This window comes from Talpa occidentalis, unplaced genomic scaffold (assembly GCF_014898055.3).
Source record: "Talpa occidentalis isolate TD23 unplaced genomic scaffold, MPIMG_talOcc4v2.1 talOcc4.2, whole genome shotgun sequence".
Classification (NCBI taxonomy): Eukaryota; Metazoa; Chordata; class Mammalia; order Eulipotyphla; family Talpidae; genus Talpa; species Talpa occidentalis.
Window position 1 is genome coordinate 112,264,016 of NW_023602073.1, and position 23,721 is coordinate 112,287,736.

General features: G+C 43.7%; 1 protein-coding gene across 3 annotated transcripts in view; it reads right to left on the minus strand.

Moving 5' to 3' along the window:
- Nucleotides 1–213: 213 nt before the first annotated feature.
- Nucleotides 214–23,721, minus strand: part of FYN (FYN proto-oncogene, Src family tyrosine kinase) — a 199,794-nt gene continuing 176,286 nt past the window's right edge. For 2 of the 3 annotated variants that reach the window (XM_037520245.2, XM_037520244.2), the window contains 2 exons: nt 12,535–12,666; nt 234–1,805 (listed from right to left, as the gene is read on the minus strand). In XM_037520245.2, the coding sequence (XP_037376142.1) occupies nt 1,597–1,805; nt 12,535–12,666 (341 nt within the window). In that variant the 3' untranslated portion in view covers nt 234–1,596. Of the gene's footprint in view, nt 1,806–12,534; nt 12,667–23,721 lie in introns of all 3 variants that reach the window. The other variant, XM_037520246.2, reaches the window with a different exon arrangement.

Genomic DNA, 23,721 nt, shown 5'->3' on the forward strand with positions numbered 1-23,721 from the left:
AAAGATGCTTCTTGTAATGATCTCTTTCTCCTGCAAGTGGCACACAAATAATTACATTTAGAGGGAAGAAGCCCACTCGTGGTGTTCTGAATGTTTTGCCATTTGAAAATCATTGCACAATGGCTACATTCACTGGTGACCCTTACCACTAGGTGTGGGACAGAGAGGACACTAGTAGTGTGCCTTCCATGATTTAAACAAATGAACAAAAAATTCAAATGTAAAATGCTCTCTTTTTAATTACTAAATTAAGAAAGTTAAACAATTAAAAAATGTAAACTCACAAATAAATCATAACAAAAAGGAAGTAAGACTTAAGAGTTGTACTCAGTATTAAAAAGATTTTTGATTTTCGTTGTTAAACATTATGTAATTCATGATTGGTACAAACAGCAACTAAAAACGTATTATTTTTTTCTTTTTTTGTGCATCCCCATGAAATGTAAAGTAGTGCATAGTTATTCCACTGGAGAATTCTTGGACATATAGAAAGTCATTTCATTAGCAGTACAGGACATTTAAAACACTTAATTTACAATGGGAAATGTACAACCCCCCACCCTCACTTTCCCCATAAATTTTAGTTGCATGAGAAAGTTTAGCAGGTTGCATAACTACAATGCTATGGGGTTTAGGCCATTTCAAAGTGGTTAACAAGGTTTATTAAATTAAAAAAGGTTGAAACATTTCAGCATTCCTATTTTTATACAAGAAGTTTGTGTGGCATCCATCTTCTAATTCCTCTGGTAGTACTGGCCGTTTGCTTGCTTACATCTGCTCACTTTTAAGTTTCAGGAAGCACATACTGGAAATAGAAGTGGTGAATTCAGTTTGGGGGTGCTGAAGAGAGTCAAAGTAACAGCCATCTACAGGTAGAGTCATGAACCTATAAGTGCAATCCGAATTAAAAAAAGAGAAGAATCATGCTTTGCAAAAACCAAAAACGAGGCCACTGGTTTTCAAAATACCACCAGTGCTTTTATGCTGATTTTGCAGTAAAATCCTCACGCTGGGTCCTGAAGCTTGAGGCCCAGATTGGCGGTGGTCTCCACGTTAGCACCCACATGGTGTATGTACAGGGATGTGAATATTACATATATTCATATTTATAAAAAAGAAAAAAAAAACAAACACCTGTCCTGATTGGTTTTTGTTAAAACATGAAAAAAAATTTTATTGTTTTAGACAAAGAGGCCACTTTTGGAAAATAATACTTTTCTTTTAGTTGAATCAGGTGAAGACAGAGTTAAAATCACATAGGATTTGCATTTTAAAAAAAGGAAAGCACTAGGATCGTTGGCACTGGAGTAACTATTTACACTGAACAGAGGTTTGGCCTTTTACATAACATCAATACAATGCATTTTCCAAAGTCTGAGAAATAACAAGGTTCTGTCTCGTATGCTTCACAGAGGAGGTTCGGATTTGGGGACAAGTGTCATTAATGAGGGCCATGGAAGTTCGTCAGCTTCAGAGTCACATGCAATCTGATCCTGGACGGTTCTGGCTGCCGGGAGCAGCTGGCTACGGATTGAAAGCTAATGGGGAGGGGTGGGGAAGCCTTGAGGACAAGGCCTCTCTCTGCAGACCCGGGTCTTACAGGTTTTCACCAGGTTGATACTGGGGCTCTGTGGCGGTGAAGTAGTCTTCCAGGAAGCTCTGCAAGTACTCGAACGTGGGCCGTTCCTCAGGGTCCTTTTTCCAGCAGTGGATCATGAGCTCATGTAGAGAGATGGGGCAGTCCTGCGGGCAGGGCATCCTGTAGCCTCGCTCCACTTGCTCCAGCACCTCCCGGTTGTTCATACCTGCAAAGACATGGGCGTGAGAGCAGGCACACATGGGCTGCCACCTCTGGAATGCCCCTTTCCTATATGCTATGTCTGCAGGCAGCTAAAACTTGTTGAATGGATGGAACTAGAATGAATTATGCCAAGCGAAATAAGCCAGAAGGAGAAAGACAAATACCGATGGTTTCACTTACATGTGGAATATAGAAACAAACAAAGGTCAGACAAAACAAAACCAATCACAAGCTGTAGAAAACTGACAAGAATTGAGGCTACCAGAGAGGGAGAGTAAAAAGGGAGAGCAAAGTGGGGAGGGGGCCCAGTGGACTATGGTGGAGGGCTGTGGGTGTCTTGGCAGTGGGTGTGGTGTGGTAACATGCCACTGAAGATATATACAGTACTGTAAGCCAATGTTATCTCACTAACCCTCCCCGCAACCAAAAACTCCCACCTCACCCTTGCCTTAAATGGCATGCACACTCAGAAATAAAAAACACAATGCACTCCTGAGACACACAAAAGCCTGGCTGATGAATCTTTAGAGCATCATAGGTGAAAGAAGCCAGATGCAAAAAGGTAATACACTATATGATTTCATTTATATGAAATTTGAGGAAAACCACAGTGATAGAAAGCAGGCCAGTGGCCGGGGGTGGGGGCTTCCTGCAAAGGGACTGCAGGGGACAATGAGGGGTGAGGGAAATGTTCCGTATCAGGGGTCAGCAGACTGTCCTGGAAAGTGCCAGATAGTAAATAATTAGGCACCGAGGGCTACCTGTGATCTCTGCCCCATATTAATTTTTTTTTTTAAACAATCCTCTAAAAATCCTTTAAAACAGGGTGGGAGACATATTTGGCCTACAGGCCATAGTCTGCCTGTATCCTATATGACTGTTCATGTTTCCAAAACTCATTGTGTTCTTAAAATTGTTGATTTCTATTGTATGCAAATTACACTTCAATTAAGCTGACAAAAATATGAATGAAGCAGACAAAAAAAAAACTATGGAATAAAAAATACACTGTCTTTTGTTTATAATACCTATAAACTTTCCTTACAAACATTATAAATTAGCTTTCCTCACTTGGGGCAAGCTCTGGTGTCCCACTGTCTGAGATCTGCCATCATTCTACCACAGCTGGGCACCGTCTGGCCCAGTGACCCTAAGGTGCCTTGAGGTTTGGTGACTTTGATGGGGAGACAGGGTGTCTCCAGGGCCTGTGTTTACTGATGGTCTTGGACAGGCAATCTATCATTTGAGGCCTTTGTGACCCTCAGGGGAGCTGCCTAATGTTGGGACATCAAGCTACACGGCACTAACAGCAGACATTTGGGAGATTGCTAAACCTTTGGAGGACACAGCCTCCCTGCATGCTGCCTTTTCCACAAAACAGGAAATCCCACACTCGGTGTGAGACAAATGTCCTGACCCCTTTCTCAATTACTGCCAGGCATCCTTCTCAACTTTGCAAGCTCCAGCCAAACCCTGGTATGTTTTTGCTGATACTTGGCTCCATGCCTATAATCTGGACTCTTCCCCCAACTTCTGAGTCGGTATATTTATGAAAGAACCTATTTTCAAGCCACACAGCAACCTCGAATTCTGAGCATGTTTCTCAGGGATACAACCAGCAGGAGAACATGGCATCTGACAATCTGTTAGCTAGAATGCTGCAAGCCTGGCAGGAAGAGCTGGGCCCAGATGACAACCTTGTTCTCTGGGTAGGGGAAACCTAGACTTTTGGAAATGTTGGGATTCTCTTTGTTTTGTTGATCCTCTTGCAGCAGGGTTTATCCTGGCTCTTATGGTCATCAGTCACAGCCTTGTCAGGTCTAGGCCCTTTCAGGAGACATTCTTATTCTCGGCTGCGATAATTTCTTGAGGTGTTAAAATCCATACATCATTCCTGCTGTGCTGAGGCAGGGCTGCAACCTGATTATTCTAATGTAACCTCGCTCAGCTTTCGGGGTGGTCTTTATTTCAGCGAGCAGTGAATGAGGCATCCCCCTGCTTCCATGCCACACCTGGCTTTACAGGTGCCCTCTTCAGCTGCAGGCTCAGTCAGCTTTGTGGCTAATTAGCGCGAATCTTCCTCCAACTGTGGAAAACTCATTTTGAGAAGTCCGAATGGTGTGGGGACACTACTCAGAAGAGCAAGGGGAGGGACCTGGAGTTGCTTGGGACTTTCCTGGGGGGGGGGGGCTCCAGACAAATGAGGAAGGAGGCTAGCATTTCCTGCTCTACAACTCCCAAACCCAGTGGCAGCAAAACTGATCTGAATTGACCTTATTCTGTCATTCAACCTGACCTGGTAGGATACTATTTACTACTGACTGCTTTTATTTATTCACATCTCTTGCTGAAGAAGAAAGAACATATTTGAGTACAGAGTGCTGCCCCACACTCTCCTAAGTGTGGTATGATGTGTGGCCTCTGTACTACATTGACAATAAAAAAAGTGTGCTTCTGAATCACATCTGGTCCCAAGGGTTTTGTCTGGGAAGTCCCAGCAGGAGTGCTAGCAGCAACCACGTTCCAGCCAGCCCAGAAAGGTTAGGAAGAGAGTGTAATCACATGCCAGGACTGGCATTCTCCAAAATGTTTGCTTCACTGCATGCTTTTGTACAGGCCTTGGTTTCATCCTACCTCAGAAACCACATAGCCTGAATCTGAAGAAGCCCCCCTGTCCCTGTCCCTGCCAGGAGCCTGTAGGAGCTGGAGGAAAGGCAGGCAGGAGGCCTGGACCAGAGAAGGTCTCACAGGCCTTTCTGGAGATGGTTACGTCTTCTCCCCAAAATACCTTCTAATGTCTTATTCTGGCACTGAGATTCTGTCCAACATGCACCACAGAGTTTAATTAATCATTCTCTCATTGCTCTGTGGAGCTTATGTCAGTAAATGTTTCATTTCATTAAAAAACAAACTACTCACATGAAAAGATCTTACTTTTTTTTTTAACTCTTAATTTAATCTCCATCAACGAAAAGTTTAATTGGCCACCTGGGTCAAGCCTATTTTTCTGGTGCTCTGCCCAAGCCTCAGACACCGCAGCTAAGCAAGCTGACCCTCAATCTGCAGCAACTCCCGAGGCAGCCTGTTTCCTGGGCGGTGGGAGCCAGGACCAGGGCTGTCACTCAGTCCACATGGGACCGCCGTGTGCATGCTCCTTCTAGCCTCCCTCCTCTCCTGCTTGTACCTCCTTCCTCTGACCTTTTTTTTCTCCCCAGGCCTCTCTCTAAGCATGAGGAGGATATGTAACCAATTCCATGCACTGGGCCAAGCAGACACATACCATTGACAGCTTTGCCATAAAAGTGGGGTATGAGACAATTCACTTGGCTGACAAGGACAGTCTGAATGGGACTAGCGCTTTCCTAGCCATCCATAAGCCAGCACCCACAAGGACTGTTGTGCAGTCCCAGTACCTTTCACTGTGGTCCTGGAGACAGTGGCTTCACAAGCAGGAGATGCCCAGTAAGCGAGACTGAAACTAGTTGTTACTTTATAAACAATAGCTAAAGTAAGTGGATTGTGGCTCCTACTTAAAAAATAGTATTCTCAGCTGTAAGAAATATGAAAAGTGTTTATTTCAGGAATTTCTTTTTTAGCAAAAATGGATTTTGCTCTGTATACTACCATCAACATGAGTCTATTTCATTTTTCCTTTGTAGATGGTTCTATATTTTTGTTACAAAGAAAACTGTTATTTTCTCTCTTCTAGCCACTTTTCCCTAAGACATTGGCTCTATGTAGTGCCTGGGAGGTGAAGGGCAGGGCCCTAGAGCTGAGTGTGTGCTGGCTGGTGAGGACAGACTTTTGAGGGGTATGGAGGATTCTAGAAGAGCACTTCAACCTGGAAGCAAACAGCGAGAGAGGAGGGTGCTTGGCATGTTTCTTCCCTCACCCTCCATTTCAGGGGGGCAAATGCCACGGGGAAACAGAAGAGACAGAAACTTCAAGATAGAGTGTGTGAGTGATACTGTCACTGACAATTGGGCTCCAGTTTCCTAGTGGGAGCTGCAGTAGAGACCACTTTCCCCAGGAGGGGGTCACCAACCAGTGGTGTGTCGGGGAGAAGTGCATATTCACAGTCCCCACCAGCACCTCGGCGGTCTCCTTTCCCTGTCAGAGAAGGGGCGGGCAATGAGTAAGCACAACTGGTTGCCCAGTTTCACTCCAACCCCTTTCCCTCCATTCCTGCCGCCAGTGGTACCGACCCTCTCGCGCTCCCACAGGAGTCAGCTGGGGCCATTTCCGAGGATCACTCTGACAGGGCATAACTTGGTGGCGCTCAGTTCACAGAAGACCTCCATGGTAGGCTGTGTGTAGGGTTTGCTTCAAATTCCTCTCCCCCTGATCTTTCGTGGGGGCTTCCTAAGTCACCTTGGAATTTAGGCTTTCAAACTTGGTCATGAGAGCATCATTTCCAGTCAGTCTGCCGAAAACACTGCAGCTGAGATTCTCCAGCCAAGCGACTGTACTCATTTCCGGCCATTATGACTACATTATCCTTTCGAAGTCATTTTTCTGGCTTCCTCTTAGTTTCTGAATTAGGGTCAAGTTTCCAACTCTCACTTTCCAAACCTTACTCTACACAGTTGCCAACAATGTCTACTTTCACGTGTTTTCTTTCCCTTTTCTCCTTTTTACTTTTCCTCTCCTTTTCTTTTCAATGATTCTCTTTCTCTTCTTTGAGCGCGATATGAACCCAGGAGACCCTCCCCTCTTTCTTTTAGATTCTTTAGAGAAGAAGAAAAGTCATTTTCATTGGCAGAGCCACTTCAGGATGTATGGCTTTGCATCTTCTTGTTGTGCCTCTCAACAGGTGACTTGACTTTCTCTGGCCTCAGTTTCTCCATTTGTTAACAAATATCTCAATATGCACTGTGCTTCCCACTATCTGAAAATATTTTATGAACAGAGTGTTTTTCTGTATAGCTTTCCATTTACGTGGCTTCCTAATGTCGTTCTCAGAGGAGCTATCTCTGTGCAATCAGGGATTTAACTTCTGTATGTTCAAGTTTGCACCTGCATTTCACTATGGGTGAAATGGATTTTTGGGCCATCTGATAATTGAACACTTTAACAATGGGAAAGATATTCAGGGTATCAGATATCCAAATTACTTTTGCAAACTGAGCTTTCCACTCAAAGGAAATTTTACTCTATTGTGCACCAGTCTTTCTGACAGAGGCTCCCCCTTGCTTCTCTGTATAAGCCCCATGTAAAGCCCCTTCTATTTACTCACCGGCTAGGCATGCTGTGCTAGCACGAGGAGGGAGAGTGTTAAGGTAATGCTGCTTGCTTAGGCTGAGTGTGTGCTGCACCATTATCACATGCTCTAGATCTCGTACTGGGCAATAAACAGGACCCTTCCAATTAGATTTTGGTATGGGTCAAAATGAAATTTTGGAACAGATAGATGCTGATCAGAGTATAGATGGGAATAAAGGAGTGACCTTGAGATGGCACAGTAATGACTACTTTCGTTTCTCTTTCTCCATCTTACCAGATAACCTCAGAACAGGGTTTTTATCAAACCCATTGTATTAATAAATACAGAAATGATGACTACTCAGGTACCATAAAACACAAAGGTTATTTAAAGTTGATAATTCAGTATCATAAAGAGATCTTTTGTCCCAGGAAATAGGAAGGGAAGAGCATGAGGATGTCTACAGAAAGGCCCTGGAACTCACTGCTGACAGTGGGGAGAAGCAGGAGACAGGACTCAGGAATAGAAAGTGCCTCCCTGGCTGCCCTCCTCACTTGCAATCTTTTCCTCTCCTCAGTCACCCAGGCCAAGAGGAACCTTGTAGGGGAAGGTTACCACATGGCTCCTGGGTCTTTCAGGCAGGATTCCCTCTCTGCGGGAATAGCATGAGCTGGAAGGAAAAGCTGCCCAGCCTGGGGACAGAGGCAGGGAGGGCAGAGGAAAAAGCACCCTTGGCTAAGATTAGGGTTTCATACTGCTTTCCTGTTCTCTTGGCTGGAGACTCCTGACCTCTCCCGACCCCAAGAAAAACCTACGTCTGCTGGCATGCTGGGCACAGCAGGGGTGAGGGTGCAGGAGGCATGCTGCTGACCACAGAGGAAGATACTGACCATGATCAGGGCTCTGTCTAAAGTATCTGAGTGGAGTGGGGGGTGGACAGAGGTGGGACTTCTAGTTCTTTAAGGAAGGTGCTACTAGTATCATTAATTTTTCTTAACTCTTAGTGACTAGATGCATTCAAGAAAGTCGAGCAGCTGTCACTTGCTGAAAGATCTGAAAGTGCTTCAGATGCATGAATCAATGTGATATGCTTAAGACAGCGTTCCTGCTTTGCCAAATCCTGTCAAGTTCCCAGAGCAAGTGTTCAGTTGCGAGCTCGGGCACAGAATAGCCTGGACGTTCTGCTTAGAATGGTGCTGGAACATGGTGTTTGAACTGTTCATAAGGTCAATTTCCTAGAACAACTTTGAGGAGACTGGTTATCTCATGGCGGGGAAAATACATGCTATATTTATGTGTGAAAATGATGGAATAGAGTTGAAAGGCTTTGCAGGCTATGGGCTGAATCTAAAATATCTTGTTTTAAAAATCTTACAGGTATAATCCTTTTTTTTTTTTCTCTGTCCCTTCCCTTCCATTAGCTTATACTTATTGAAAGTCTACTATGGATGAGGCATTGGAAACACATAAAATAAACTCCTTTTTCCTTACAGAATTCAGAGCTGCTGGGAAATAGAGACACACAAAGAAGGGCATAACAGATGTGCCAGTTATCACATCAGCCAGAAGACCGAATGACTCATTTGGTCTGGACATAGAGGGGGTGAAGTTTGGGTTGGGCTTTGAAGAATTCTGAGGCACACAGTGAAGCCAAGAAGAAAGACTAGAGATGGCTCTTGGTGTGAAGTGTGTGTGTGGAGTGGAGTGGGGGCTGGCAAGAAAAAAATCTAGTCAGATCCTGACACCTTCCCTCTCGAAACCTCAGTGATAGGCTTGTGATGATGGGGGAAGCAGGGGAGAGACTGGAAGCAGGGAGTCCCCTGAAGAGGTCACTGCCTATGTGGGTGACACCTGATATGGAGCAGCAGCCATGGAGGCAAAGAAGGATTCTGAAGGTGGTATGATAGATTAGAATGCATAACTCTGATTTTATGGCTTCAACCCCCAAAATAACTCTTACTTGTTATCATTTCTCATATAACAATAACCCAAAAGCACAAAATCTGTTCCAATCTTGATGCAAACAATGATTCTGAATCTTGACTTGTAGGCAAGAACGTTACACTGCCGTGGGGACAATGCCTTCGGGTTAGGCTGCTACTAGGAGTTTTGTAAAGTGGAGCTGTTCTTTTGGACTATATACAGCTTTGTCCCATGTTTCAGAAGGAACCTTGTCTGACAAGGTGATTTGATTTGTCTCCATAAACTCCCCCAGTAAATGTGATATCACGTTTCAGTATTTCTTCTTTGGCTTCAAGGCTCTTTTTCCATTTGAGGCTTTCTTCCCTTCCTTTTTATCCATTCCTTTTATAAAACTTGCTGACTAGCCAGCCGATGTTTATTGTCTTCTCATTCCTTTTGCCCCTCTTTGGTCACACCTCATGTACAATCCTTTTCTGATTCTTACTTCTGGATCTTCTTTCATGTTGGGCAAAATTACCTGAAAAGCTTTATAAAACCTGTTAATAAGTCACCTCCCTCTCCTTCAACCTCTGTCCTCGCCTACCAGCCAACGTACCGGTTCTGAGTGTGAAGGTGACAGAGGCCATTCTCAGGTATGAAAGAACTCAGAAAAAAGCACTGCACCCCCATTGTTCTTGAAAAAGGAGTTACTTGAAAAACACTCTAGCCAACTGAGAAATGACTACACTGAGATGTTAGAATGGAAGTCGTGATGGACAGCGGCTGGGAGTCTGTCCGTGGTACCACCAACAGGCACATGGACCTGGTGCAGGAGAGAAGCCACCCCTTAGCTCACTGACTGACATGGCCACATTGACCAACAGCGTGGATTCAGAGAGGAAAGCCCTTCCTTTCACAGTGACATCTGGATGGGGCTTAATGAAACAGTTTGTTCCTTAGGAATTGTTATCCTTCATTAAGGTAATAATCCTATAATTGGAAGCCCTCTGTAAAAGCCTCTCCCTCAAGAAGAGTTTACTGTAAATTCAGAAGTCCAATTAAATATGATTATAGCTAAGTTAAAAAACAAAAACAAGAGGCACCCATGGCTAGGAATAGGCCTGGGAACAATTTTCTGTGGCTCTTTGTATGTGCGTCACTCCCTGCCAACCAGCTCCCTGGCTATGGCTCTCTACCAGCCTGGCTCCAGGTTCTCCACATGGCATCGAGAAGCCCTTCATGAGGGTCTCTGACCAGCCTTTCCAGCTATACCTCCAGGTACCTCGCCCTACTACCTCTTCTCCCTGGACCCATTCTTCTGCAACTTCTGAGACTGGCGTTGTCCTCTCAGGCCTTGGTGCCTTCCCACATTCCCACCCTTGTCTGGGGCCTTCTTCCTCTTCTTTGACTTGAGGAGGAAACCCTACCCATCTTCTTCTCTAAGAAGCTTCCTGGATACAAACCCCTCTCTTTGCCACCCTCACAGAATTTGGGAGGCTAACAAAGTCTCTTGTATATCGGCAGTTGCTCACAGTGTGTAACTATGTATAATGAACTGCATTTAAGTTTCATGTCAAACTCCTTTGCTGTCCTCACAAGATTCGGAGCGAAAGGCAGCTCTCACTATCTCTTATGTGTGGACACCTAAATCAGGTGCCACTGACCCCATTATCAAAATTATGATACCCATGATAGGTAGAGTCAAATGAGAATTATTTCCTCTAAAAATAGATGAGTAACAAATAAGACTGACCTCTTGGATTTGATGGATAGTTTATTGACCTAACTAAGCTCCATGAGTACAGTGACTGAATTTATTTATTTGCTCACTGTTCTATTCCCAGTAGCTAAAATAGCACCCACTTTGAGGACGGTTCTGATTAATGCTTTCTGAGACCATCATGTCTTATTTGCACCTACTTCCCAGGTAGAGCAAAATGCCTGGCACAGTTCATAATCACCTGAATGAATGAATCTTACTTTAAGTTGTAAAATAAAACCATTTTCTTTATGAAAAAACCAAACTTGAAAAAAAAAAAAAAAAACAACAAACTCCCTTAGAACCACACACCTGCCTTCCTTCTCTGAGGCTCCTGCCCCCACCCTTTTGTCTTGGCTTCTATGCAAGACCCTGAGAAACAAAAAGCAGCTTTATGTCATTGCAAGGAGAGGCGGCATGGCAACCAAACAACACTAACCTTCCTCGCCAATTGCATTTAACACTCTGGTGACTATAAACCTGGGGTGGGGGTTTGTGTGCTCAGGAAGAAATTAGCTTAAAATTCAGACAATGAGAAAAGAGGAGCCGTCACATCTTCAAAATCCAGAAACTTGCTCACATTCCCCTTTGAGAAGCAGCTCAGAAGGGCCCACGTCAGCACCAGCCCATAAGGGCTGCCCTCTCTTCAGAGCTGGTGGGCTATTGCCCACTTTTGCCCACGGGAGCAGCAGCCACTGTGGCATCCATAAAACTGACTTTCACTTGCAGCTCTGGATGCCCAGGGCTGGCACTTCAGAGCTGGGGAATTTGTCAATTTTGCCTCAGTGCCAACCTGGCTCTCCTAGGAGTCCCGCGGCTAGACCAACCTGGGAAGAGATCCTCTTTACATGCACTTCTGTGCAGTCTCTGAATGAAGATGACCAGAAACAATCACAAAAATGAACAAAGGGATTACAAATTAATCTGCCCTTGCTGGCTCCTCTGACTGCAAAGCTACAATTATAAACCCAGGATTTGCAGGAGACCTCAATTCCTCATTAATCTCCACTATCGCTTCCATCACTGCTTTTTGTTAAGCTCCTTTCTTAGGCAAGGGAATGACAGGGAGCTAGTTCTATCTTTACTGAGCAGTAACTGAAAAATATGTCCTTAACATTTCAGAAAACCTAGCATGCCTGTGCTATTACCATTAAAGCGTGGAGGTGAAATACCACATGTGTTCTTTACGTCATCATCTGTCTAAATTAATGAATTTTAGCCTGGATAACCTAAACTTGTGGTTTCTTTGGAGAGCAGGAATCTGATAATTCAGAAAATTTCAGAACCTAAGAATGCAGTTTCAATACATTACATGTGCTTTTGCATAGTATTTCGACTGTACAGAAACAGGCAGGGAGCAGCCTCTAAATTGTGTTGCGCACATGCCTCTACTTTCTCTGGCCATCTGGAGCTGAGGCCTGCAGAGAGAACAGGTCCTGGCATCTTCCTGCCAGCTTCACTCCATGGGTCAGTGCTATAGTCTAATCAAAAAGCAGTGGGGGTGTTTCTCCTTTTCTTTCCTAGAAGTCTCTGCAAACTCAATTTGGGCAGAGGTTTCTGCTCTGGGAGCCACAGACACACTTGCCCACTGAGAGAGGAGAGATCCCACTAAGTGGGGTGGATCGAAGCATTCATACCAGCTGCTAATTAGATTAATGCCGACACGTAATTTGTGGTGGCTGCCTGTCTACATTATTATGGTAGTTCCCAGTGCTGCTTTTCTCTGACTAAATACCTGTTCAGGTTCTTTAAACTCGTGGTGGGCAGAAAGCTGTGGATGGGGATTAAAAGGCAAACAGTGAGGTTTCCCCAGATATTGTTGAAAGAGCATGGGGTCAGAGATCCACTTCTGTGGGCGCCTGCTCTTACCTGGGTATGGCACTCTCCCTTTGGTGACCAGCTCTGTGAGTAAGATTCCAAAAGACCACACGTCAGACTTGATCGTGAACCTCCCATACAGGGCTGCCTCGGGGGCCGTCCACTTAATGGGGAACTTTGCACCTGCAGAAAGAACATCTGGTTACTTGTCAGGCAGCACATGGCAGGGAATGGAGTAGGGAGGAGAAGCACTAGGAAGCCACTTTCGTTGGAGCAGGTTTAGAGAGGAGGATAGGAAGGAAGTGAAACAAAGAAGCTGTGGGGTCTGGCCCTGGCTCTGTGATCTTAAGCAAGTCAGTTTAATTTTAATTTTCCTATCAAAGCATTGGTCTTCAAACCACTTAAAGTTCTGGCTTCATCTATCTGAAGCCTGAATCTATCACATCATACTGAATGTCATAAGTTTGGTCTGGAGGTGGGGCTAACTTGTAGATTTGGGAAATGGAGATGTGTGTGTGTGTATATATATTTGCTTTGAAATAAGCTATAATTTAACAAATACACATAGGTTAACAAATACATAGAAATCATAATGCTACTCTTGTACAGCAAAGAATCCATTGCTTTATAAGGCCACAGTGTACTGTTAGGAGGCGCATAAAAACCAAATGGAAACACCATGCTTCTGCTATTAGAGACAATTCGCCACAGCCCACATGTTGTGTTGAACATGCTTCCCACACCCTCAGAGAGAAATGCCTTCTCTGGCTATTTCCCTCCCTCTACTCTCTTTCTTCCCTCCACCCTCTCTCACCGAGAGTGGCCATCTTTCATTCTTCCACATTGCATGATCCCTCCTTACCTCCCTGCCTCACTTCTGCCAGCTCTAAATTTTATTTTTGAAGAGCAATCTTGCCTCAGTGATTGTCTCATGAGTCTCTGATTTCTCAAGACCAAGGAACAAATTCATGCCAAAGGCAGTAGACTCTTTTCTTTCATTTTTTTTTCATTATTAAAAGAATCGTCTCTCCAGTCCAAATGGAAAAGTAGTGTCCACCCTGCTCTTTACAAGGCTAGATGTGTGCACAGGGAATTAAAATTGATTCAGCAGCCTGGGCTCACGCACATTAGGCTCAGCAATTATAAAGCAGTTCCAGATATTTTACTGAACAAACTAAGAGGAAAAACACAGGGAATTTTTATTACTGATGTAAACACAATTATATGTCTAAAGCATGTTAATTTTACTTAGATGCTCCTAAAAAAAAATCACACAAAGGCTGACAATATCAGAAAATTTCATAGTATCTTCTGTGAAAAGTCACAGTGTGCAAAAGTGGCAAATGATTAAAATCTTAGATTAGTATGGATTTAATAACCAGAGGTATGATAAATTATAGCAATTAGATTTTTGTTTTAAATACAGTACATGATAGTATCTTAGCAAATCTATCTAGCATTTTCTGGCAATATAATTTTCCTCTCCATATAAGCCAGTGTGAAATGAAATTAAAAAAAAAAAATCCTATTTCATTATGTGGTGTCTCATATAACACTGGAACAGATAAGTTATTCTATAGTTTCTTTTCCTTTTATGTATTGAATTATTTTTAATTAACTATGTTTTTCAAGCATAATTATTTATATCTTTTTTTAAGTGCTGCATGACTCCACACAAGGCCTGGTATTCTCTGAACAGTCATTTTGTTTTTAAAGTTTCTTTCAAAGCATTCTTCTCACAATCTATCCTCGAGCATTCTGTTCACACGGCTTTGGACGCTGAGCCGCTGGGATTAATGTGATAGATTTTCTTCAGTGTCGAGGGCAGACTGTGCCCTGGAACAAACCTCAGCTGGAGTTCTCTTATTTCAGAGAATTAAAGGTTTATTAAATTCATTCCTATTTAAACCATTTCTCCAACCAAATGGCTTGGAAACCTATGTCCATATCTGAAGCAAATAGAACATTTTTCTCCACTGTGTAGAAAAATCCTGTAAATAAAATGACATACAAAAGGGAGTCTTCCTTTCTTTTAATCCTACAACACTGGTGAAGATGAATGTATTCTGAAAGTAAACTAAAATTTGGATAAAGTTAATTTGGATTTTCTGAATTTTATAATTTCAGATGCACTCCCCTCCTCCCTTGTCAATAGATCAGTCAGTTGCACGAGTGCCTGCTTTATTATTTTCTCCTTATATCATCTACAATAAGAATTATTATATACCTTGAAAAATAAATTAAAACAAAGGCTGTGTAATGTAATGGGTCTTTGATTGGAAATCATTTGTAGATGACATGCTTTGACTGACTAACAGCAACTTACTTTAATTTATTTTGCATCAGTTTTCTTTTTAAGATAAGCAATGTATTTACAACTAACACATTTTGAATGGGAAAAATGAAGAATGTCTTTGTCCAACTTCTTTTCTGTCTTAAAATAGCAGCCACTACTGACAAAAGAAGCTTCTTTAAAGATAAATCATATTTTCCTTTTTAAGGAGAAAAGTTAAATTAAAGCAGTGATAAGCTGTTCATCATTAGTTGACATTTCAAGTGAAAAGAAATAATCCAAAGCTCACTCCTCTCCTCATCCATCTCTTTACCTCTTATTTCCCCTTGGTTTTCCACCTGAGGATACAAATGTGGTTCCAAATGGGGGTCAGTTTATGGGGTTTTGGGCAGGTGCTCTCAGCAAATGACAGTGCAGGGTGCACACTGCAAACCTGGTCTGTGGGAATGGCAACCCAGGCCCTGCTGGGGGCAGTGAGGGGCTCGCTACTTGAATGAAGTTGGGAGGAAGGATCTCCTGGATGTAAATATAGACTTTCCCTTAAAAGCAAGTTCACCCCCTCAGATGTTTTCTCCGAAATCATGGCAGGCATAATGTCAGGACCAAAGCATCCTTCTAAGCAGTATGGATTTGTAGGAAAAAGGAGACGATGCCTGGAGACCTGCTCTACAATGAACCAGGTATTATTTTGTAACTAGCTGATTCACTGGTCTTAAAAAATCTCCTTTTTGCAAGCAGGATTCAGATACCAACAGTTTTCTCTCCTCTGTAATTTATTGGAGGAAATGTAGCAAATGATACAGGTATGATGATCTCTGTCATTAATATTATGAGCTTTGGAGGACATGGGAACCCTCGGGGTACTTGTTCAATGTTTAGATGAACTGAGAAAATAAAGGAATTATCACCACCTTGGTTTTTATTTCATACTGAATTACTTGAACCGATTAACATTCTTTTAAGCCAATATGAAAAGGCCATAATCTGTATGTATTTATGTATGAACTCGAAAGCACCGTTTTCACTGACCATTTTCCAGGCAGGGGTTGCAAATTTTACAGCCCTCCATGGGAAAAAACACATGGGTGAAAACTGGTGTGGAGTGTCACAGGGGCCCACGTGCTAGAACCAGCATGCAAGTCAAAGTGTCTTTGTACTTTAGTCATTCACCTCCCTGGAATAATAGAGAGAACCAGATAGACTAAGGCTGAATCATGTTCTGTGTGGAGTAAACATACCAGTGTTTTCCATAACAATTTCTTACATCCATCTGAAACTGTTTCTCTAAATTCTGCTGAGATGTAAACAGGACAAAGGCCATAAGCTTTGTGTAATAACAGGGGAACTTATTTGTTCCCGTGGATTCCCATGATGCCTGCATTTGTGTCACCAGGTGTCCCAATTTCCTGACAGTTCAATCCCCTCCTCAATGACTCCATTGGGAGGTCTTGAATACAACACCCAAAATTCAGCCTTCCCACAACTCTGCTTCCTTTTCAGTGTTTGCCACCTTGAAAACTGCCCAGTTGATGACCTCAGAGTGCTGAGCATACCCTTTGCCTGGTGCTGTGTCTGTTCTTTCTTCACTGGTGCTCAATAGCACAGTGACTGTGCAGCAGAGTTCAGTAAAGCTTGCTGAATTAATATGGCCCCTGCTGCTTTTTCATTCTTCATACTGGACTTATTGCACACCCATGGAAGTGTCCATTCCTCTTCCTCTTCACCACCTCACTCTAGTCCTCACTGGCTCATTGTCACCTGCCTGGACTCCTGACATGGCCTGACAATTGAACCCACACATATAATCTAGTCCTTGCTTCCTACTTCTCCAGCCTCTCCATGTCATTTTGGGGCTCCCTTCTCCAACCCCAACATCCCCATTGTCCTTCTCTGACTGCTCCTACCTGTTGAAGGGCCATGGCACAGGCTGTACCCTTTGCCCAAACTCCCCACCACACAGCGAACTCCATATCCTGCTTCGTTCTTAGCCTCAGTGTTACTTGCACAAGGAATCTCAGTGAGGACTGAGACAGGGGTAGGTCCCTTTACTCTGTCTTGCTGGAGCATGTGCTCTGTATAATTGATACTATTCAGGGATGTCTGAAGTGCATCTCTCCTGATAATGTCTTAAGGGTTAGAGCAGGTCATTTTGGAAGGCTACCATTATCTCCAGCACGGAGTCCTGTGCTTGGTGAACCAAAAGTACTAGATAAAGATTGCTCAATAAATGAATAAATGGACAACTAATCAGAATTTCCAGACTTCGATTCCAGGCAAAATAACTGAGGTTCCTTATGGGATTTAATATCTTCTTGCCCACTGGAGAGTCCTCTCCTTGTCCTCGGTGACCAGTGTCACTGCCTGCTGTCACCATCTGGATGCTTTTCTAAGAGTCTAACAACTGCCAACTACCAGAGAAAAGCATCTATCACATATTAATGGAACTTACAACACCTGGAAAACTCTGATTTTAGTGCCAATGAAGTGTACTCAGATCCCCTTTGGGTCTGAGTGATTCTGTCTGAGGTGAGGAAGCACCAGACAGGGGCTACAGTGTGCGTGTGTGCGTGTGTGCATGTGTGTGTGTGTTACATCAGCAGAAGCACAAGTTGCCAGAGTGTTCATAAGCTATAGAAAAACCCATTTAACAGAAAGGGATGAAAGCAGATGACTGGATGCCAATCATTTAACCTCACGGAGCCCTAGTCTTATTAAAATAAAGCTAATAATCATCCGTGTTGTAAGCAAGATGTAGGGTAAGGTAAAAGTATCAGGCTTTTCTGCCCTCCCGCCATTAGGATAGATGAGGGAACCCTGTGGTCCTGAATGCATGCCTGATGGCGGGCACCTGAAGTGGGTACACCTGGGCTGAGAGACTGAGTTTATAAGGGCGGCATCATGGGGACACCAGCAGAAGCCAAGAACGAACGGAAGCTGAGAGAAGAAGAGAAGCAGAGAGAACACCAGAGAGTCCAGCTAGAGTGAGGATTTGCTGGGGGCTGGGAGGACTGCAGCCTCCCGGCCCCCCAGCACCCCTCCCTGCCTGCTGTGTACCCGGTAAATCCCAATAAAATCCTGAAAACCCGCCGAGGTCTCCAGGACTCTCTCCTCCTTTACCCTGCCTGCATGGGGTCATAGAAAACCTGTTCCGTGGCCATTCCTGACCTTACAAAGAGAAAAAAGACAGTCTAGAACACAGCAATAAAAATGCCACTAGTGCCGGGCTGGTTTTGTTCTCTCCCGAAGTATTTCTGGAGTTTTCTCCATGTGCCTGGCACTGTACTTAGTACTAGGGATGAAACAGTGAACCTCTGGCTCTCATGGAACTTGCAACTAAGTTTGGGAAGGAGATAAAATAAATGATTGGTCAGTAGATGTATTAGAGAGTGACAGGCGGTAGGGAAAGTGGAGTTGCTCTTTCCTACCTCCCACCGCTAGCTCTGCAATCACCACCTTAGGCCTTGCTTTAGGTTTTGTTGCCCACATGTAGTATTGTGTTGGTGCGAAAAGCACTTGGGAGCATGAGCATGGGGCATGCACGGACACCTGGGGCCGAGAGGCATGAACACGGGGCATGTGTGCCTATGATTATGGACACAGAGGCCAAGAAGCCAGCAAGCACAGGGCATGCATACCTGTAAGTATGTACACCTGAGCAGAGACTGGGAGATGATGAGAGAAGAGAAGCCAGAGGGAAGCCAGGGAGAGAGTGTGGAGATTGAGGGGGCTGGGAGACTTGGTTGCTGCCTGTATCTCAGACCCTGTCTCCCTGCCTGCTGGTCTTCCTGTATCTGGTTCCCTGCTTCAGCATTAAAGCCCTGTCAAATCTACCGAGGGCTCCAAGATCCTTTATTCAATAACCATTTGCTTGAATCCACAGTGAACCTGCCTGCCCTGCACCTGGGCTGCCACCACACAGGTGTTACAGAAAATAATAAAGGGCTGTAAGGATGGACCTTATGCTTTGCAAGGCAACATGACAGCCTTTGGATCCCATCCTAAGGGCTACAGGAAGCCGCTAGAGCTTGTGAGCATTGCTGTGATGACATCTCCATTTTGCTCTTGCTCCTTGTCTTTAAAACAAGGGAGACAACAACATATCACTACTTTGAGGACAATTTGTGATGAGACAGAATGTGAATGTTAACTTTTCAAAGCTCTGGGAAAGCATCATGACATTTTAAGGCCCATGGGTGACTATTAGCAATTAGCAATTGGGTAGATTATGCTTCCATTGTCACTTTTGTCATCATGTTTATTGAGCTAGTGGCTCCAGTTACATTTGTGCTCTCTTAGCATACTTTTCACATGTGAATAATACCAATAATCTCAGGAACAAAGGGGTAAAACTTAGCATACTCTGACACTCTGTGAAGCTCAAACATTTCTATAAGAAATGACTTAATTATCTTTCTGAGTTTATTCTCCCCTGATGTTCTAAGCATTTCTTTTGTCTCAGCTGTAGGCTCTTCTTCATTCTCCCACTCTAATTACAAGGGTCTTGGACCCTGAGGGTTAGAGATTGCTCTGCTTATTCCCTGAGGGTATACACCCTCTCGTGGGTATAACCCTGCCTGTCATCTCTAAGTGAATAGGGATGGATACACTAGACAGATTTTGTCTCTCATCTGAAGTTGTGGCTCCTGATTTGTGAATGTCTAAGGAAGAAGCCCCCAAGGTGTCCCATTTTTATCTTGTGTAGCAACTATGAATCCAAATTAATATTTCACCTAGCCATCCTACTATCAAGAAGACATTTTATTATAAAGGAGGTTCTTTTACTAGGTGGTAAATTTTACTGACTGACATAAGGTTTATTATCACTTTAATATTTTAAGATAAAAAGGGTCCCTTTTTTCACTATCCCTTTTCTGGGGTTCAGATCACCATTCTGCTAGGTTTCAAGGTAAAAACCCTAACAGTCAGCTGGGATTTTTCTTTCCGTAAACCTCAGACCTGATCCTTCACAAATGCCTCCTGTTTTCAATGACTTTCAAATTGCCCTCTCCTGTTTAAACTCACTGCCAAAACCTGGTTCAAGTTCTTACGGCTTTTATAAGTCATCCTGCCATGGTGCCTCGCTTCAGCTCATTGAGCTTTCAACAGATCTCTTTAAACCTCAGTTTCATAAAGACCCCCCCCCATTATAGTGGCTTCCTTACTGCATTAAGTCAACACCCCCCACCTGGTTTCCAAGTACCCACATAGCTACTCTACTGTTGTTTTTGCTATCCTAAATACATAGCAAATCTAGTCTAGTTTGCTTTCCCAAATTCTGCATCCTGAACTTGGCAAATCATACTCACTTCCTTTATTTTGGTTTGTTCAAAAACTCTTCTTTCCTTCTATGTGATTAGCTAAAGCCTACTCAGCTCAAGTCTCACCTCCTTCATGATGTCATCTGTGATTACTCCAGACTTCCTTGATCTCTTCCATGCACTTGGAGCCAGCACTATAAATGCCAGTTTAATGCTTGATGATAGTAGCCACCACAGTAGCTAAACATAAATAAAGGAGGTAAGACTCAAGCTGAGTAGGCTTACTAAGAATTGTAGGTCATGCTAAATGAGGTAGAAACAATAATAGTTTTGTTCCACAGAAGAGAAAGTGCTCAGCATAGCATCTGGGACTGTGTGATAGCTATTATTTTATTTGGATATTAATAGTAATTTAAAGCACTGAGTTGCACGAGGATAGCCAAATCTCTCCAAATTTCAAGAGAGGCAGAGAGGATGAAGAAAATCTAATACACTCATCAATCACTCACTGAGGACTTACTGAGTGTCCAGTAACTCCTCAGCTCAGTGGGATGCCTTCCTGAGAAAACTGCTCATCCAGTACTTTCCAGGCAACTGGTGGGACAGAACTAAAAGCCAATCTCAACAGAGAACTTCACTGTAGTACTGGCTTTAGGAAGAAGAGGATTCAGGAAGGAGGGAAAGGAGCTTTGAGTAGAGGTGGCCATATCAAAATCTTGCTGCTTTCTCTCTGGGTGAGGCTCAGGGTGTGGACCGGGACACCCCTTGGTAGGGCCCAGCTCACTTTCCCAGCTCTTGTGGAGACTTGGACCATCAAGTCCTTTTTCGTTGTTGTTTTCTAGTGACTAGGCCAATTTCATAGCCCTGTCTCAGAAAATATTCCCTCTGATTAAAAAACTGGGCCAAGGTGGAGAAGGCCAAGCCAGTGCAGGATAAAAGGCGCCAATCCTTCCTACAGAGAACGTAAGTGGTGCCCCAAGAGCATTTTCATGGAAGAAAGGGATTAGCATCAATAATAGACACTGTTTCTCTGAACCAAAATTCCCATCCAATGTTTTCTTTAATTATGAAGCCACAAACTCTGCAAATTATTACATCCAATATTAAATAATATGCATGCAGTGTTTCAACTTTAAAGTCACCCTGGGGAATAAAAGAAACGAAATCATGATCTATGCCAATAACGGGAAGCTGGTTACATTGAGGCAGGGAAGGGTGACAAGGCAGGACTAGGACAGGATATCCTGTAAAAGCTGTAAAATCAAAGCTGACCTGACCTGGAAACTTTGTGGTTATTCAAGCAAAACAATGATTTGAAATCCAATAAAACCTGGCAAAGCAAAAACTCAGAATTTTCACAGTAGGCCAAGGGAATGACTCAAATTTCCTAAAAATGCCTGGAATAATACAACTTTATGATTTCCAGTTATTCCTGGTGACAAATTCTGATGAAACTTCTATGTTAATTTCATAAGATTTAAGTACCATGTTTTTAAAATAAAAATAAGTGAAAAGTAAATGGTATAATGGATTAAGAGGATATTCCATGTGAAATGCATAATGGTGAGCAGGGAATTTGAGATGAAGGAGACAGGAAGTATGAAGTGGCTGTCCCATGGCGAGTATAGGTAAAGGATACCAAGTTGATCAAGGGAGACAAGAACCAGAGACCAGAGGTAGGGCTTGAACATACTGCAAAGTACCTGGGTCAGTTAGCCAGACATGGATCAGAGAAGGTCTGGTATGGCTGAATCCACAACAGGAATATTCAGGCTGAGAGGGGGGAGCAAAGTTCCAAAGAGAGCCCCAGAGGGCTAGAGGTTGGGAATGTCCATTAGTGGCTATTTGAAAACCTAATCCAGTACAACTGGAGGGTAGAGGGGAGCAGACCCTGCCATCAGGGAGAAAGGGTGATAAGACGAGTCACGGCACTGGCTGTGGGGTCCAGCTGCTGAGGAAGATGAAGTGTGGAAGAGAAGCAAGCCTGACTGGGAGAAGAGTCTGTAAACTTCACCTAGACATCTATTAGGGAGCTAGAAGGTTAGCGGAAGATGCTCTGGGCTGCCTGCCTTTCCCTATCACCCTCCACCCAATGGTGAACAATGATGACTCAGGATAACTTACTGGCAAAATAAAAGTAAAGAATGAAATCGATGAATGTCTCTTGCAATCATAGGTGTTTGGTTCCTTTACTCCCAGGAAGAAAATCCAAGAGCCATCAAGGGGACTTTGCCCAAAGTGCAGACAGTGATGGGGGCTTATTGAAATGTTTGTTTTAGTCAGAATTGAGAAAGGAGGAGCTCTCCTTGTTGTTATAGAACACCACAGCTCTGAATAATTGTAACCATCCAGCTTTTAAGAGCCAAAAGGGAAGCAATATCACAATAAAAACTCTGACTCAGAGCCCCAGTGGGACAGACACTACCTTTATCGACACTGTGCAGAATACAAGGCAAGAAAACCATGTGTGGGCCTGGAATCATCTGCACACTTTTGTTCAGGGTGATGAGAACTCAGACCTTGGTAATAAATGGACTTCTGGGATGTAGTTCAACAGAGCAGTCATTTCAGGAATCCAGCCACTCCCAGAAGGTCTGAGATCATGCCAGGAATGGTGCCAGGCAGCATGGGCAAGCATGGGGGCTGGGGGATATTGCTTGAAAACAGTTGCTGGTCATGCTGAAGGTTTGGTTTGGAGTTAGGGAGGAATTGAAGGAAGAAAGGATATACAGAAGACAACCACCATTTTAGGGGGTTACTTTTTCAGAAAGTACCCCTTACTGCTCTGTGCCTATACTGTTAGGGGGATGAGCACCCTTCTTGGCTAGAAGAAGGACTTTAAAACTTGGGGCAGTTTTCATATGCATTGCCTGGCCCTGACTATCCAGATGCAAATGCAAGAGTTCCTTTACGCCAGCAAAGCAAGACAAGGAAGCCAAGTGACATTTTTGATGTTTGATAGCAGTCGGCAGTTCCTATTTACACACTTTAAAATCACAGAGTGTGACCATCTGCTTCCTTCTTGGTGATTGCTAGGAAAAGTGGGATGCACAGACCAAGGACTTGCACTTGACCATTCAGAACCAACTGCCAAATTGCTCTGCTCAAGACAGTGCAAGTGAGCGCGGTATCTACATAGAATACAATGCACAGGTGCCCAGTGCAGACACAGAGGGAAGTATCCAGACACGAGGGCTCTTGTTGACCAGTGCGTACACCAGTACATCAGTCCCATCTGTTTCCTCCCGGGGCAGTCAGGAAGCTGCCTGAGTGGAAGAAATGAATCTACCTCCTTCCCACAGTTTTAATCTTAAAAGAGAGACAGGGGTAGACAAGGGTGATTTAAAGTCCCTTTTATTTTCATTTTACTTTGCCTTTCTCCATGTCCTTTCGATGAAGGAAATGAATAATCTGTACAATTCCTCTCCCTTTCCCTGGCAGTCTGACCCACTAGCCTCCACGGTTAACCTGGCCCCTGGAGCTCCACCATGGCTCAGCAGATAAACAAAGCATCTCTCTCAGAAGTGCTGGTGGAAGCCCGGAGCTATAAGCAGCAGAATACAAATGAAGGCACTTTTTCTGCCTAGTGATGGAAATGTACCAAACTCGGGATCTGGGAGGCTTGATTAGAACCAGGCTTGGTTCAGGCATGCAACTCATCAGCTTGGCAGGAAAGATGGCTCCGAC